Source organism: Gossypium hirsutum, chromosome A11 (genome assembly GCF_007990345.1).
Source record: "Gossypium hirsutum isolate 1008001.06 chromosome A11, Gossypium_hirsutum_v2.1, whole genome shotgun sequence".
Taxonomy (NCBI): domain Eukaryota; kingdom Viridiplantae; phylum Streptophyta; class Magnoliopsida; order Malvales; family Malvaceae; genus Gossypium; species Gossypium hirsutum.
Window position 1 is genome coordinate 98,717,559 of NC_053434.1, and position 13,572 is coordinate 98,731,130.

The 13,572-nt window shown below is 30.3% G+C and overlaps 1 protein-coding gene and 1 long non-coding RNA gene across 2 annotated transcripts; one reads left to right on the forward strand and one right to left on the reverse strand.

The window, feature by feature from the left end:
- Positions 1 to 2,243: 2,243 nt before the first annotated feature.
- LOC107891910 (uncharacterized) lies at positions 2,244 to 4,814 on the reverse strand. Its single transcript, XR_005905138.1, has 2 exons — positions 2,910 to 4,814; positions 2,244 to 2,750 (listed from the first exon to the last, which is right to left on the reverse strand). It is a non-coding gene; the product is annotated as an uncharacterized lncRNA (long non-coding RNA).
- Positions 4,815 to 5,523: 709 nt separating this feature from the next.
- Positions 5,524 to 8,618, forward strand: LOC107891935 (protein CANDIDATE G-PROTEIN COUPLED RECEPTOR 2). The gene is made up of 6 exons (XM_016816859.2): positions 5,524 to 6,031; positions 7,066 to 7,257; positions 7,622 to 7,784; positions 7,864 to 7,966; positions 8,072 to 8,153; positions 8,262 to 8,618. Exons 1-6 carry the CDS (start codon positions 5,738 to 5,740, stop codon positions 8,337 to 8,339), a joined length of 912 nt encoding a protein of 303 aa, XP_016672348.1. The 5' UTR covers positions 5,524 to 5,737; the 3' UTR covers positions 8,340 to 8,618.
- Positions 8,619 to 13,572: the final 4,954 nt, after the last annotated feature.

Below are 13,572 nucleotides of genomic sequence, written 5' to 3' on the forward strand. Positions count from 1 at the left end.
ACGAAACTTTAGGGAAAGTTTAGAAACTTTTTAATCAAATCAAAACAAGTTGAAAAACGCTGTGAAACATTGTTTTCATTCAAAATCCCAAATTTCACCATTAATGACTCAAAATTTGACATTTAATCAAAACTTTTGATTCAATTGATAAAAATTCGATTTAAAAGGTTAGATATCATCAAAAACCAATAGAAAAATGAAACATTATCTTTTTTGGAAGAAAAATGGACATTTAGTTGAAAATCTAGAAAACCCACAAGTTGAATGATGGAAAATCAATAGTGTTTTTTATGCTTTTCTTGAAATTCTAGAGAGGATTTAATGCTAGGAAGATGATAGAAACAGTGGATTGGAGCTTTTGGAGATTGAAATTGGAAGATGAAAATGTGGGATTTTTCCTTCCTAATAGGCAACACAAGAAACAGATGAAGAATTCTTTCTTTCTTTTTAATTGTCAAAAAATAGGGTGAAACGGGGAAGAATTGGACTGATTTAAAACTTGGTACATTTTCTTTAAAACTACTATTGAATTAATCCCTTTTACAAAATAGTTATCTTTTAAATTGGAGGTCTTTTTTACACTATTTTCAAAAATTAATTTAATTTCCAAAAAGCCATAGATGAAGACATTTTCAATTTATCATACTTCGAATTTTTAAACTCATTTTGAGCTAAAATCCTTAAATTGCCCTCGAAACTTTTAGGCTCGATTTCGGGGTGTGACACTAAGTACATTTCTTTTCTTTTTTGTTTGTTCAAATATTGAAATGCAATGTTGACCCACATTTCAGGTTCTTCGCTACATAGCTTAATTAACAACTATTTGATAAAATGTTGAAAAAAATTAATTAATTAAAAAATAATATTTCAACAACATAATTTTTTAAACACGTTTGATAACTCAGATGAAAATTATCCCATAAAATTTTTTGCACAAAAAAGTGTAGAAAATGATAAGTAGATAAGGACCTACTTATCACTTAAGTTTAGAGAAAAAATTCAATTGTTTTTATTTATTTATTTTAATCTATTTCATTTAAGATTATATTATCTATTATCAAATAATCTAATTATATTCTATATTTAATTTTAAGTAATACACCAAAGATAGCCTAAGCCTAAGAACCAAAACTTGTCCAACGGAAAAGCTATTAATAATTTTATTTTGGGTAAACTACATAGTTGGTCACCCAACTTTCATATATTTTTATTTTGGGCACCAAAAATAAAAAGTTTGCAATTTAGGCACTACCATTACATACTTTTATCATTTTAGTTATTGTCGTTATGCTTTTATCATTTTGGTCACTCGCCATTAATTTGGCATTACATACACTAGTTTTAGTCACCAAACTTTAGCAAGTTTACATTTTGGTCACTCATTTTCTTTTTTAAAATTAATTTTATTAAAAAAAAAGAGAGAACCCTCTTCTCATCTATAACTCAATTAAAACTCATGTTTTTTCTTGTAAAAGACTAAAAAAATCCTGTAAAACCCCCAAAATTTCCAATTTATGGAAAAAGAAAAGAAAAATTAAAGATTAAAAAGACAAAATTATTTTTTCATATAAAATTTTAAAAATTTCCAAAACGGAGGTAATTTCCTAATAAACCTTAGGTTTTCTCCTCCTTTTGAAAAATTCTCCGTTTGTTTGCCAGTACAATATTTTTTGGAAAATGATTTTTAGAAAATGATTTACTTTTCTAGAAATGATTTACTTTTCTAGTGTTTGGATGAATCTGTGTAAAATATTTTCTGTTGTTTGGCAGATTTCCTGAAAATAATTTCCGGAAAAGCTGTTTTAAATTAAACAAATATATATATAAGAATTTATTATCTTTTCATTGTTTAATTGAGTTTATTATATGTATTAATAAATTTATTTAATATCAAACATGTACAAGTTGCCAAGTTCTTATATTACTCTAAAAAAGTTAGATAAAAAAATTTAAAACCATTATATAGGAACCATTGCCATGTTTTGGGATTTAACTTGGACAAAACAAAAATTCAAGCCTTAAAACAAAATTAATTACTTAGTTCAAACCCGAATATAAGAATAATTGCCTAACTTAGTGGATCAATTATAAATTCAAGTCTCAAAAAATGATACACCATCAAATTTATTAGAAAACTTGTGAAATAAAGCCAGCAATTTCTTTTACTAAAGCGTCCTAGTTGCCTTTGAGAAACAAAAACCCTGGACAATAAAGTTCAAACATTGCAAACCAGCTCATCGAAGTAAACAAAATGTGATAGTAAATTAAAGAAATTCAACTTCAACCAGTCAGATGTGGCCTTGGCTTCTCAAATGAAAAACAATATTCAATCAACAAACTGACAAATGTTCACTACCAAAAAATTTGGAACTATAAACCACATTAACTCTCTTTTTATTGCAATGAGAGAACTTAAACAAGTTAGGCTTTAATGGCTTGTAAGTGGTCTTCAGCTTCCTGGTAGGCGGCCTTATGTTATTGAACACCAATAGGAACTTGATTTTGGAGTTGTGGAGCTACTTGGTGCTATCTCTCTTGCATAGCTTGGCTGGGATAGTTGTAGTCTTGATAATCTTGATACATAGGAACCGGACTCTGTGGCAAGAAGCCATCTCAGTTTACTTCTGTTCAACAGCTCCGTTTAGAGTAGTGTCATGGTATTCCTTGTACATGTTTTGATAACTAGTGCGGCTTTGGTAGCGGAGCCATTTACCATAATTCTTGATCTTGGTAGGGTTCTTCTCAAATATCTACAGAGAAATTTGATTTAGATACCAAACACTAAAAAGAATATCAAAGAATGCTTCAAAAATTGTGTTGCCTTAGGTGTATAGATAATCAACATGCAATCACTAACTACAGCATTTTTTAAAATCAGTAGCCATTTCCCAGGCTGCAGCTGCCCAAACCTTGTTGGAAAACTAGCTGCCCAAACTTTGTTGCTTCAGTACAGCAATAGCAAAACCAGCTGCCCTAACCTGCAAAGGGTGAGCCCTTTTCACCTTGTTGGAAAGCATGCAATAAGCAGTAGACAATCAAAAACCAGGAAAAAGTAGCCAAAGCTTTTCAACAAAATACTTTTTGAATCAAACCAAGAAGATGCACTTTGATGGTTTTGTTGTTTGAAAATATGATTTTGAAAAAGAAAAATACAAAAAAACCTCATTTGTCTCGTCTTTCTTCTAACATCATGTTTTTAAAATTGACATTTTAACTTTTCATAGCAGTAGTTAACAACAATGCTAAAAGCTTAAAATTCCCAAACCATAATTTTTCAAAGCAACATTTTCCAAATGCACTTTTTTTTTCAGACCAAACTTTTTACAACTACAGCCATAATGCTAAGCTAAGCAACAATAAAGGTTGGACTAAATTGATAGATATATTACGCAAGATTTGATTTTGCAATGACAAAAGCCAAAACTCAAAGAAATCAACTAGAATATTTACAGGTTTGATTTCACTTACTAATTACTTTTTTTTTTCTTATTTTAATAAAACAACACTTTCAAATTCACGAACAAGTCGTTAGACCTGCTTATTTGCCGCTGAAGAACGACCATGAGAAGCAAAATATTCTTTTGGAAGCCTATCAAGCTTGAACCTTTCAAAAAAGAACAAAAACCAACAGTTTCCCTTATTTTCTTTCACTTGCTCAGCAATCAAATAGAAAACTACTATGTTAAATCAAAAACCAAGAAAAAAGGCAATTACAAAACAGATCACAAGCATTCATAACCAAAACAAGCACATTTATCCTAAAAAATGTCCAGTAATTAAAATCTAGGTTACTTACTTCACTACTCCCTCTCTCTCAATTTCCTCAAAAACTTTAATCTAGGTTTCTTGACGACCATTTCAAGATCCTTTCAGTCCTCTCAAACCAACCACACTGACTACTCATAATTGCTGCGGCTCAGCTATGGCCTGTCAAACTCACATATCTCTCGATTTCAAGATTGGTGTTATTGGTTGGGGCTCCCAAGTACCAAACCAAACCCCTAGAATTTTATTTTTATCATTTTTTTTATCAACAACGAAAAGAACAAAGATTAGAGATTTTTGAAACCGATCGGTTTCAATTTCAAGATTGTTTTCGGTATCTCTCTTTTCTAAAAATTTGAGTTTGGGAATCCTTAAATCATTCAGGTTTCTTCCCTAGCTAAAGAAACAGAGGAAAGCATAAAATTTCAGGCATAAAATTTGTGGAGAAGTAAGGAACAAGAAGAAAAAAAAGAGCTTTGGTTCATACCTTAAGCCAAGACCCAGCGAAGAGGAATGGTATAATCATAAGAAAGAGAGAAACAGAGGAAATGAAACAGCAGCTTGAGAAAATGATATATAGGACGGACTAGAAAATGAAGAACAGAAGAAGTAAAAGAAATGAATAAAGGAAGAAAGAGAGACTTTTACCTAGATGGAGGAACCGGATAATGTCTTACAGAAATGAAATTGGTAAGACAATTTCCCTAAAACGTAAGACATTTTACCCGTGTCTTGGAAATCATTTTCAAATGGAAAATATTTTTAGGCAACCAAACACTGGAAAATCAAGAAAATATTTTCTATAAAATATTTTCTTGGTAAACAAACGCACCCTAAAATTAATTTTAAAAAGGAAAAGAAATAAATGAAATGAAGAAAAATTGACTTTTCATGTAAAAATTCAACTTTTTTTCTTAAAAAAACCTACGTAATTCCCTATAAAATCTGATATTATTTTCCATCTTTCTACTAAGAGGAAAGACTGAAATTAAATCTAAAAGAAAAAATAAAGGAAATTAAAAAATAATTTTTCTAACCTAAATTTTCCCCTATAAATTTCCAGGTTTTTCCTTACAGAAAATAATAAAATTAATTTAAAATGAAAAAGAAAAAGAAAAAAGAAGCTAAAAAGTTATTTTCAATCTCTCTCAATTTCAATTTCAAATCCAAAGAGGTATTAATCACCACATTAATATTTTCCATCAATGTATATGGTTTTGATTGGTACAATAATAAATTTTAAACCTCAAAGTTTATGCATTTTGTCTATTTGGCCTAATTTAACAAATTTATCCCATAACATTTGTGTAAATATTAATGTTAAATTTGTTGAACTTTTTAGAATTAAAGCCAAAATGACAAAATTTGTAAAATTGAAGGATAATTTGTTACTATGTCAATCAAAATTATGTACAATTGATGAATGACATTAACACCGTTATTAATTGTCCTTAGTTGCTCACTTTCAAAATTGAAAAAGATTAAATTGCTCCAATTTTTCTGAGAGGGACCGGAGAGGTCTTTTTACCAAAAAAATAATAAAGAAAATTAAAAAAAAAATGAGTAATCAAAATGAAAATTTACTAAAGTTGGGTGATTAAAATGACTGTATCTAATGGGAAAATTAAATACAAGTGACTAAAATGATAAAAGTATGTAACAATAGTGCCTTAATTGCAATCATTTTATTTTTGGTGCCCAAAATGAAAGGTTGAGTGATAGTTTACCCTTTTATTTTCCAAAATTACTTTTCAAATTAAATAATATTTTTATAATGACAAATTTTTGTCCTTCAATTTATTTTACCAGCAAGTCAAAATTCTGATTATCCCGTGAATTCGATCAACAAAATAAATTAACTCAAACCCTTCAAAATTACAAAACAAAATCCTGAAAATCTCAACTTCCAATCTTTCAGTTTCTAAATTTATTGTCTTCCCCGTTTTCTTTATGAAATTAAACCTCTCAGAAAATGCAATCTCTTGAAAGCATCACAGAATCCCCATTTCCTCAAAACCCTAACAATTCTTCATCATCATCATCTTCTTCTTTTTCGAATGGGTTGTATGGATGGCTCGTTGAATGTCATGGATTTTGGCATAACTTAGCACTTATTATCCCTTCTCTCCTCTTTGTTCTGTTTCTGGGTTTTCAAGCTAAAAAAAACTTTCAAAAGCTCTCTCATGGAAGGTCTTATATCATGATTTCTTATTACGGTTGCCTTTGGCTCGTTAGCTTGCTCAACCTTGTTTGGTGTTTCGTTCAGGTTTGTGGGTTTTTTCCCCTCTAATTAAATTTTAATGAGTTGGTGTTTTTCTTGAATTTGATATTATTGGATCTTTTAGACTTTGGTTGTTTCCTTGACATGGTTGCTTTTTATTTTTATTGTAAAGCAAATTGCAATGGAAATTACTGTAAAAGACTAGCTGATATTGAAAAGTAAAATTAATAATTGATTAAAATGAAGGAATTGCTAAAATCTGACATTAGTTATAGACAAAATCTAATTAGTCAACTTATAAGTCAGGCATTTTTCATCCAAATAACAATGTACTTTCTTGTTTTAATTCTTCACAAGTTTGTTTAGTTGATATCCAAAATACTCTTTTTGTTCTTGCTTCTGTGAGTCTGGGACAACGCAATAAGTAATGCTACTTAAATTAGTGGAATGTGACTTGGGTGTCTTGGTCTCATTAGACAAGGTGCAAAAGTTGTTCGGCAATCTTTTCGCATTGTAAACTTAAGAACAAGATTCTTGGACAGGAAAGCTATCTAGTATGAGTTTTTTAGGTGATGCTCCTTTGATGTTGTATCTAAGAACAATGCAGAGAAGCCAATAATGAATAATATAGATCAATAGAATGGAAATATGCATAGTAAAAGTCTTCTTTCTTGAGCTTGTGTTTGATAGCTGTGTCTCTTTTAGTGTGGCATGAGCTAACATCTAACTCATTTACCATCATGAATGGTCAATTTTCCCTTTTTCTTAAGTGAGAGAAAATCTGTTTACTTTGTCCTTTCACGTATGAATTGTATCTTAGTGTGATTGTTTCCAAATAGTGTTTTCTGGTTAACATGGCTTATTTGAAAATGATTTCTGTTAAAGCAGCTGGGCATCTTATTCTTTGATAGCATGAATGAGTTAGGTTAGTAAACTATATGTTTTTAGGAAAATCATAGCCATCAAGATTAATGAAATACGATTGACCCCTGAAGATCATAATTCTAGTTGACAGTAACTTTATTTCTCCACTTCATGAGCTGAATGGCTTGGTCCAAACTACCTCTTGATTGATGCAGGCCTGGGAATGCACTCCTGGAAAGGAAATGGCATGGAATATCTTATCATTGTTCACAACTTCTGGGATGCTATTCCTGGAAGTTAGCCTGTTGGCATTTCTACTGCAAGGAAATCATGCTAGTGGGTTGCAAGCTTTGACACGGACATTTGTTATTTCAGGGCTTATTGTTGGTTTGGACTTACTTCTCAAGGTATTTATTTTATTCTTAAATATTTCACCTTTCTTGGAAGTTGCATATCTATTGCTGGTGAATCAGATGGTGGTGGAAGAACATTACAGTTTCTTCCTTCCTTCAAACTTTACTATTAATATCAGAGTCACCATTCTTGTGGCCTATAGTTAGATAATTGATCTATTTTAACTTCTTAAGCAATCTCAAATTTGAAGTATGATCGTGCATACTTGTTTTTTAATTGTTTTCATTTTCTAATATGAAAAACACACGATATTTTTCCCTTTAGTATTTTTCTTGTAGTGAATTCTTTTTACATTTCTCCGTTGATGCTTTATATATTATGATATTAATATTTCAATGTATGTTTTCCCTCCTTTAGGCTATTTACCTATTTGGATTCAGTGTGCCCTTGTTCATTGACAACTCCGAACATCCACGTCAGATCAAATGGGGCTTGTGGGTTGTTCACAGGCTAGTGCTGACTGCTATTTATGGCTCCATACTGTTTATGTACCATTCCAAGCGGAGAGAAAGGTTACCTGGTATGTTCATCTAAGTTACTTACATTTTTTGCAAGTTGCTTAATCGTAGATTTACAGTTGCTTCTCTGTCCTTCTGCAGCAAGACCTGCATTCTACAAATATGTTGCCTTCATGTTCGTCTTGAATGCACTAGAACTGTTTGCTTGTGCACTAACTGGAAATGGAGCTAGCTTTGGGTTTTGGTAAATACAAGCTTGTTGCCATTTTAATCCAAGTATTATTTATATTAGTATATTATGTTCCTTTTCAAAGGGTTTTCTAAAGAGGTATACGAAACACATTTACAGGTTGTACAGCGCCACAATCGTTTGCTACCATGCCTTTTACCTTCCTCTTCTGTATATTACTTTTCTAGCTGATTTTTTTGAGGTAATAATTTATTTTCATATTCATAGTAAAACATGCATCTGTTTAATTGATTTTTAGCACAGATTTATAACATGTAAGCATGGCCAAAATATCTTTTAATGAATGCAGGAGGAAGACATGCATTTAGAGAATGTGTACTACTCAGAGATGAAAGATGCTGGTTTCTTTGATGCTGACTGGGAGTAAGCATGGAATGAACTTTGAATTAGTAGCTTCTCTATACATAAAGCTCTGTAAATAAAAAGTGCAGTTCAGATTGTAAAATATCTTCTCAAACGGATGATGGATCTATGTCTGAATATACCGATATTGCTGTGGGAACAAATACAATAATGTAGAATGCGCTTTACCTAGAGCTTCTTCCTAAAGATCAGTTAGTCCTTGATTTTTTCTTCAGTATGTACTATGTGTTATCAAGTAGATTTGGAGTTTGAATATCTACATCTAAATTATTTTCATTTCCAAGCAGAGATCTTTTCTGTTCAACTTTCTTGTAACAAAATAATTAGTATCATTGTGTTTGTTATTGTAGAATTCCAAGAGCCTTGTACTGATAGAATTTGACGGAGTTTGAATGGCTCACAGGTTTGATGGAGTTTATTTTTTTTAATTTTTTTTAGAACAGGGTATCTTCTGTGTCTATTTTTCTGTTCATGGAGTTTTTACTGTCAGTATTGACAATTGAAGGTTGAGAAGCTTTTGCAGAGATTGGTCAGGTAAAAAGTACAAAAAAGAAAAAACATCTTCAGGTTACACATTTTGCGGCATTTTTCACAAAACGCCACTAAAACAAAAGAACATAACGTGTGCTTCCTTATTAGTTTTTGGAAATGAGAGTGACAGAGTCGGAGCTGTAAAACCCTATATCTCCTTTCTTAGCCTCTCGCCATGATCTATTTGTGTAAATTTTTAATGTTAATTTAATTAAAAGTTAACAAACATTCAATTTAACTTTATGACACAGAATGAAAATTATGTATTTAGAACATTTAAAAATAATATACAATAAAAAATAAATTGTATAGTTTGAAATTTATTAATAATTACATGCGCAATGTATGAAGTATTAAAATAAAAAAAAAAGCTTAAATTGTGAGCAAATGAATTTTAAACATGTAAATGTATTAGATTAAGAATATTAAATACACTACAATTATTTATCATGATGTTATCAATTTGAGTTGGTGTTTGAGTTAATTTTGAGATCGACTTAATTTATAACATTATTAAGATATACAACTAGTGGAAGTAATAAAGTGTGTATAATAATATTAAAATGTATAAAAACAATAAAATAAAGTTTTAGTTGAGTAGTAAATTTAATTTTTTTCTAATGAAATTGGCTTAGGTTTAAATTCCAACTATATGCATATTGATTTTTTAACAATAAAAGACTAAAGTACTATGAATAATATAACTTATCGACATTTTTGTAATTTTCTTAATTGAGTTGGCTAGTCATATCAACTTAGTTAGGAGTTTGAATAATAGTTTAGATATGCAATTAATGGAGGTAATAAATTGTGTATATTAAAATAAAGTTTTGTTTGGGTGTTTAATTTAAGATTTTACTAATTCAATTAGCATAATTTATTTTAATTACATAAGAACTCAAATCTTACTTAACATCTAGAGAGAGATACTTTTTCTTGTATTTTGATTTCTTCTAATATTTTTAAATTTTATGATTGTTTTGATTGGTATCATAGTTGAATTTGTTTGACTTTTTTTTTTAACGAAGAGTTAAATGATTATTTTTTTATGAATGATTTGATGCTTCTTGATTTAATGGATAGTTTGGAAATTTGCTTTGAAGATTGTTCCTTGTAGTGTTGAATAGCAAATTATGAAGGGGAAGCCTTGAATGGCTTCAGAATTGGCTAAGCAAGCTATGTTCTTTGTTGACTGCAACATATTATTTCAAAAATTAGCAATTATATGAATCAAATGGATGAAGGTATGAATCGATTAACAGCCAAATAAACCGTAAATTTTTCATAAGGTAAAAAAAAACATGTTTTTCAATTTTAATGCAAAAAGTTCATCATCACTTACCCAGTGAAAGTGAGTATGCCGGCTATTTGAGAAGGCTTGAGGAAAACATGACATACATCAAAGCTGCATTGTTGGATGCTGAAAAACTGCAGCAGCGCAGACGCTGCGCCTTAGTTTGACCAAGCTCAGAGGCGTCTTTTATGATGCTGAGGATGTGCTCGATGAATTCAGGTGTGACGCTCTGCGAAAAGAGTTGAAAACAGTACGTTCCCTTCCATCTCTATCCCTTTTGCTTACTCTTTGAGGATGGATAATAAAATAAAAAAGATCAACGAAAGGTTAGAGACCAGTGCTTCTGATTTCAAAAAATTTAATCTCGAAGAGAATGTTCAAATTCTTCAGAACCGACCGTGTGTTGTTCAAAGTCAGAGGGACACCCACTCCTTCATGACTTTTAAGGTACTTGGTCGAGATCAAGACGAAGAGAACATTATAGATCTTCTAGTCCAGCCAAGGGGTGTCTACAACATACCTGTCATTCCTATAGTTGGAATAGGAGACCTGGGAAAAACTACGCTTGCTCAGTTTGTGTACAATGACGAAAGAGTGAGTCGGCGTTTTCCCTTGAAACTATATGGGTGTGTGTATCCGAGTTTTTTCGTCGTTAAACCCTACAGACTTGTGTCTTAGCCTCTCGCCATCATCTATTTTGCTTATTTGTGTGAATTTTTTGATGTTAATATAATTTCCTAGTTGTACTCAGTTAATTAGTCATAGCAACTTAGTTAAGAGTTTAAATAATGATATAGATATATAACTCATGGAGGTAATAAATTGTAAATATTAAAATAAAAATGTATAAAAAAATTAAAATAAAACTTTAATTGAGTATTTAATTTAAGTTTTTATTAATCTAATTAGCATGATTTAAAATTTCAATATATTCATATTTTTATTAGTTTTTGTTAAAAAATTAAATTAAAATATCCTCAATATATAACTTATTTTAATTATAGAAGAACTTAAACTTTACTTAACATCGGAGAAAGTTATTTTCTCTCTTATTTTGATTTCTTTTAATATTTTTAGATTTCCTGATTTTTTCTTTTTGGTATAATGTGATAATTGAATTTGTTTGATTTTTTTTTTGAGGAGAAGTTAAATGTCGATCTTTTTTATGAATGGTTTAATGCTTGTTGGTTTAACGAATACTTTGGAAATTTGTTTTAAAGATTGTTTCTTGTAGTGTTGAATAGCCGAGCACGAAGGTGAAAGCCTTAAATGGACTCAGAATTGGCTATTCAGGCTATATTCTTTATTGATTGTAATATATTATTCTAAAAAATAGCAATTACATGAATCAAATGGATGAATCATTATAGCACTTTGAATAAAATATTGAAAGTGGGTGTCGAAATTTTTTTTTTAAATTTACTTTTATTTTAAAAACGAAAATAGAGTCTCCACCAATCTTTTTAATTAGGTGTGATGGATCACCTCAAGGCTTTCTTATTTTAGTAAAATGCTAGATTTATTAAAATCATTTTCGGTCTACAAAAATTCAGGAAATGAGTTCGGGAGTCAATTACGTATAAGAAAGGATTAGCACCCTTATAACGCCCAAAATTGGTACCAATTTGATTACTTGATGTCTTAGTGTCGAGAACTGAAAATTTGAAGAGAGTTTAAAACACGATCCCTCTTTGCATAATGTTATTTGATTAAGATATTACTTAACTAAATTAAATTTAATGGAAAAGGCCTTATTTCGAGTTAATCGAGAAGAAAGACCATGCCCCATGAGTTAGGATATGATGACTCGATTTCTCGAAAAACCAGAATAATCGCCATTTGATCGTTACCTAAATCTTGCTTTTCGTTATTTTAAATAGGATATTTGATTACTTCGGTTTTAGGAAGATGACATACTCCGTAAGTTAGGAGCACAACTCCTCGAATTTCAAAAATAATGAACATTGCCTCGGTTTTAAATATTTTCTATATGTTAGATAAAATGAATGTAACTTTTTAAAACGATATACATTTAATTTATTTAGGCATAGTTTAAAAAAATGAGTAAATATATTTTAATGTGATGGCATGGTAATTAACAAAATAAAGCAAAATAGTGATGGGTAAAAGAAAATGATATTAGAATAATAAATAAATGAACAAAGACAAAAACAAATAAAAAGGTAAAATAAAAATATCATGCTAGCGAATAATAGTTATGCAACTATAATGATAATAAAAATACATCAATTTATAATAATAATAGCAATAATCGTGACATGACTATTATCATAATATTAATATAAATAATAATAATAATAATGATAAAATAAAAAAATACATAAAAAAGGAATATAAATAACATAAATTTTAAATATTTAAAAAGGTAAAGAAATAAAATAATTAAAAAAATAGTTTATAAAAGGGTAAAATTAAATAAATGAAGGATTGAATTCAAATTTAAATGAAATTAAAAGCATAAATTATATATAAAAATAAATAAACAAATAAATAAATGACTAAAATAACAAATGCGAAAATAAACAGGGACCAAATGGGTAATTATTCTCAAACCTCAGGACACGCAGCATTTCCTATAAAGTCAGAAACTGAGGATTAAATTGAAAGTGAGTTAAAATTAAATGGTATAATTTACAAAAGAGAAAAATAAGAATTTGGACCACATTGAATAGGATTCAAAGGAGGGAAGGACTAAGGCAGCAAATAGACCATTCTCACAAAAACACACTGATTCTAGGGGATCCAGGTCGGGTCGGTGGGTTAGGCCTAAAACGATGCCATTTTGGGACTTATGAAGCTTGGCCAAAACGATGCCGTTTGGTATTGCCTATATAAGCCAAAATTTTTTTGAAAATTTTCATTTCAGTTTGGATTTCAAAAAAAACTTCAAACTCTTTTTTTTTCTCTCAGCCCTCCCTTAGCTCGACCATTGAGCCACCGCAAGTTCGCCATGGCCACCGGTCATTGGTGACTACGGCTGTCGCCTCCGGCAGCCGGAGTTGCAGAAAAAAGTCCCATTTGTGTCCCTGTCTTCTGGGGAATCCGGATCTGAGGTCAAAATCCCTAGATCCGGTCAAACTTCGAAAACAAAAAAAAAGTCATTTCGGTTCTAGTCGTCCTCTACAGAGGCCTTGGGCGAATCCCCAAAGATTCGACGGCCTCTCAGACTAGAGGAGACACCGACAATGACGGTGACAGATAAAAAACTTATTTATTTAATTTTTTTGTATATGCGCGATTTTAAAAAATAAAATAAAATATTACCTTTTGTTTTCTTTGCTCTTTGTTATTTCAAAATCTCAGGTTTTTTTCGTATTTCTGTCCGTAATAAATACATCTCAATCTTCTGGCTTTTATAGCCTATTACACATATATTTTCTTTTCTTTCTTT